The sequence below is a fragment of the Austrofundulus limnaeus genome, unplaced genomic scaffold, assembly GCF_001266775.1.
Source record: "Austrofundulus limnaeus strain Quisiro unplaced genomic scaffold, Austrofundulus_limnaeus-1.0 Scaffold2199, whole genome shotgun sequence".
Classification (NCBI taxonomy): Eukaryota; Metazoa; Chordata; class Actinopteri; order Cyprinodontiformes; family Rivulidae; genus Austrofundulus; species Austrofundulus limnaeus.
In genome coordinates this window covers 21,748-25,255 of record NW_013954601.1, presented here as the reverse complement: position 1 = coordinate 25,255, position 3,508 = coordinate 21,748, and the positions used below count along the sequence as shown (strand labels likewise).

General features: G+C 40.5%; 1 protein-coding gene across 2 annotated transcripts in view; it reads right to left on the bottom strand.

The window, feature by feature from the left end:
* The window catches only part of tert (telomerase reverse transcriptase), a gene marked incomplete at its 5' end in the record, with an annotated part of 16,924 nt that overhangs the window by 5,813 nt on the left and 7,603 nt on the right, over window positions 1-3,508 (bottom strand). For both annotated transcript variants that reach the window (XR_001312623.1, XM_014034630.1), the window contains 6 exon segments: window positions 818-944; window positions 2,235-2,423; window positions 2,494-2,565; window positions 2,634-2,750; window positions 2,835-2,920; window positions 3,009-3,110. Coding sequence is in view for 1 of the 2 variants with exons in the window: in XM_014034630.1 (XP_013890084.1) it covers window positions 818-944; window positions 2,235-2,423; window positions 2,494-2,565; window positions 2,634-2,750; window positions 2,835-2,920; window positions 3,009-3,110 (693 nt within the window).

The window sequence follows — 3,508 nt, the reverse complement described above, 5'->3', positions numbered from 1 at the left end:
GACTTATCATGAGAACAAACGTATTCACGTGACTTTAAGAACATTTCTTACTTAATGGAAACACTGCAGCTGTGAAACTGTGTTTTCGACATTAACAGAATAACGACAAAGTTTTGCGCAAATTTGTAATGGAAACACAGCTTATGAGACCTTCATATCRACTGCTGTGGAGCGCTTCCATCAGAGTGTAAAAATCACTGATATTAAGTCATGTGTCATTGAAAACACTTTCCATGTTTAAACTACAAGTGGACATGACTGAACTTTTGTGTTTTGAGCAGGTGAACAAGCTGCTGYATGMGGGGGTTGTGGCAATCCAGAGGTTGAAAACATGGAAACTGTTAACTGTGTGTTTTTTTTCCTGCAGTTAGGACAGGACTTGAAGACAGATCGAGTCAAACTCTAATTACACTTTCCTCTATTTATTTATGCAGCCAACACTTCTCAGGAATGATCAAAAGTAAAAGAAATCAGACTTGACTAAATTTAATTTAAGACCTTGGATGAAAATCTGGGCGTTTTTAAGACTTTAGGCCTAAAATGTTGATTTTCAAATTTTTGACTTCTTTAGACTTTTTCAGACCCTGCATGAACCCTGGTTAGGGTTAGGTTAGGTTTAGCCTAACCTAACCATGAATGCTGTGTGTCAGGAAACAGACGGTGGAACTGTGYCACTCTGCAGGGGGATCAGGACGTACAACTCCAAGTATAAAACAAGTTGGAGTCTTCYAACCTTTACAGACTTCAAGAGCTTCTTAAATTAATGAAGACATTTATAATAAACATGAATAACTCTGTAAAACTCTTTGTTTTTCACCTTCAGGTCCAAAAACAGGGCGTGGCATTTGAGTCTGAGGATGACCATCAGCTTCCTCTTCATCTGCTGWCCAGCTGAGTGGTTAAAGCCCAAAGTCAGGCTGTAGCGCAGAGACAGACCTGCATAACTGTAACAAACACAAAGCTACACATAAATGCAACAATATAAAAAAGACTACTAAATATTACCTTTATACTGACTGAAGTACAGGGAGGACAGTGTTTATACAGAAATAAGGCAATAAAAACTCCTGTCATGAAACAAACAGACCTTAGAACGATGGGTTCTAATGAGACAAATTGCAGTGAAGCTAGTAAATTCTGAATTATTTAACTAAAAMAGTTATTAAATCTAAAATAAGAACAGAAAAATGTAGGAGGAGGAAATAAGTACCGTATTTATGCATGTATAGAGCGAGAAATTTAACCGGTGGCTTGTATTTTACAGCAGGAAATTCTGACTGACTTCTTCCTCATGAACAACCACAACATGTCAACATGTCCTTGTATTAACTTTGAAGTTTTAGACACCAGTCAGTGCATACTAAACAAACATTAAGACTAAACACAGGTGCTGATCTCCAACATATCCAATAAGCAAAACGAACAAAACAAAAACAACAAAAAAGGACAAATTAAAAATACATTTAAGACAAACATATCCTGTTGTTGTGACACTGCTTAGTTATGTTTTGTGTTTTAACATAAGATACTTTTTCCCCTGGCAGTTATTTCCTCATGTGTTGTGTTTTTCTTTCTCGTACACAACTGACATATGGTGTCGCAGTGATAAATCTTTRTTTCTCCCTCTCTCCCACTGTACGTCACGCATAACCAAGTATATTAATCCCTGGGGTCAAGAGAGAAAATGTCTTTCTTGTTAACCGCGGTGATGAAAAGTAGACGTGGAGGTTAGCTGCACCTTTCTGATGAATCCATCTGTCCAATTTAACAACCAGCTTCTTTACTTTMAGAAACATGCAGACCCAGGCATTGTGCTGGCCTCCTCCACACCATCAAACACGTCCAACAAGAAGGGCTGCAGCGATGCAGAAAACTCACCATTCAGGTCAAAACTTTAGTGTCACCGTTTGATTTTTCTTCAAACAAAAAAGAGAAATGTCCATGCCTCCTCAACTTGTAAATTATTGTAATTAATTATGAACATTTGTTTAACCTCAAAAGTCCAGTTTTTAAATTAAATGTTGCTGAAACAGCAAGTTTCTCAGTGGATCTGTGCTCCACAATACAGCCAAGGTGGAGTAGTCGAACACAGATCCACTGATCCTTTAAAACGTATAAAATGTTACAAAAAAACCAAAGTCCCCCTCTCCTGGATGATACGCACACAGTATACAGAAGAAGCTACCATACAGAAAAATAAAAACGAGTCAGCGTTTGTGTGMCGAGAGCTCCACCTTGAATAGTCTTTGTGGACGTCCAGTGAGCAGGTGTCCAGCAGCAGACCACACCATGGGAACAGGCAGTGAGGCGGCAGCATGCGAATGTCAGGACAGCTGCCAACACTTCCTGGTACCTGGAAGTTCACCACCACTTTCTGAGGGTTGACCACCAGCCCGTACTCTGGTACTCCAGCCAACAAGACTCTACAAACAACAGAAGGCCATGATTTCATCCATCTCAGTGGTGTCGCTTGGTTTATTTTGTTGTTCATACCTGAGAAACGTTTGTGCTTGATGGTGATCTGGAGTGATAAAAAGGAAGTCATCCACCAGTCTCATTAAACACCTGCAGAAACAAGGAAACCATCAGTGAAACATCTCTGCACAGTCCAGGTGATGGATTCTGTGCTGTACCCTTTGTTTTTAGTGATGTCTCTGAACAGGACGTTCTCCATGTGGCCGTAACACAAACAGCAGAGGAGACTGGACACCACCGCTCCCTGAGGAATCCCTCGGCACTGACGGTAAGTCCTGCAGTACAAAGTCTAACTCAGTGTTTAGGTCAGAAAATGAAGAGTATTTCCACTGAGCAAAGATGAATCRAACAGAACTGACTTCTTCTTGTACTGAACCACGCTGTCAGTTAACATTTGGGTGAAGAATTGCAACGCCTGTCTGCCATAAAGGTGAGAGCTGAAATGCTGGAATAATTCAAAATAATGAAAAGTGAGAAAGAAATGATCGACTTTCCATAAAAGTWACTACAGCATGTGATGATGGGAGTCCTACCTGCTCCACCAGGATGGAGTTGTAGACTTTTCCACTTTTCTGCAGGGACATCAGAAACCCCTTCATGTTGGTTGATCTGAAGCTGTCCTTAAAGAAATCTGACTGTGAAAACAAAACCAAGACCAAGAAAAGTCAAACGATGTGCCCAGCTGGCTGTAGGTTTGACACAAGGACAGCTGAGGTTCACATTTTGAAGAGAAAACTTCCAGTTCAGTCCRCCATTTAATTCCATATAAACACTGATGTCCTGATGCAKCTCAGTAATCCAAGAAGAAAAATCTAAAGAAAAATAAGTAGGTCCTCTGGACAGTTKCTTCTTTAYCGTTGATTGATGATTCACACCTTTTGCTCACGGGGGCGGAGTCATACCTGCAATAACAGCGTTGTAGGAGGAGGACAACTGAAAACGGAGGCCTCCACCTCTGTTTAATGATGGACGGTCTTTCTACACAAAGATGGCTTCCTTTGCAGAGTTGGGTTGACTTTACTGAAGCATATAT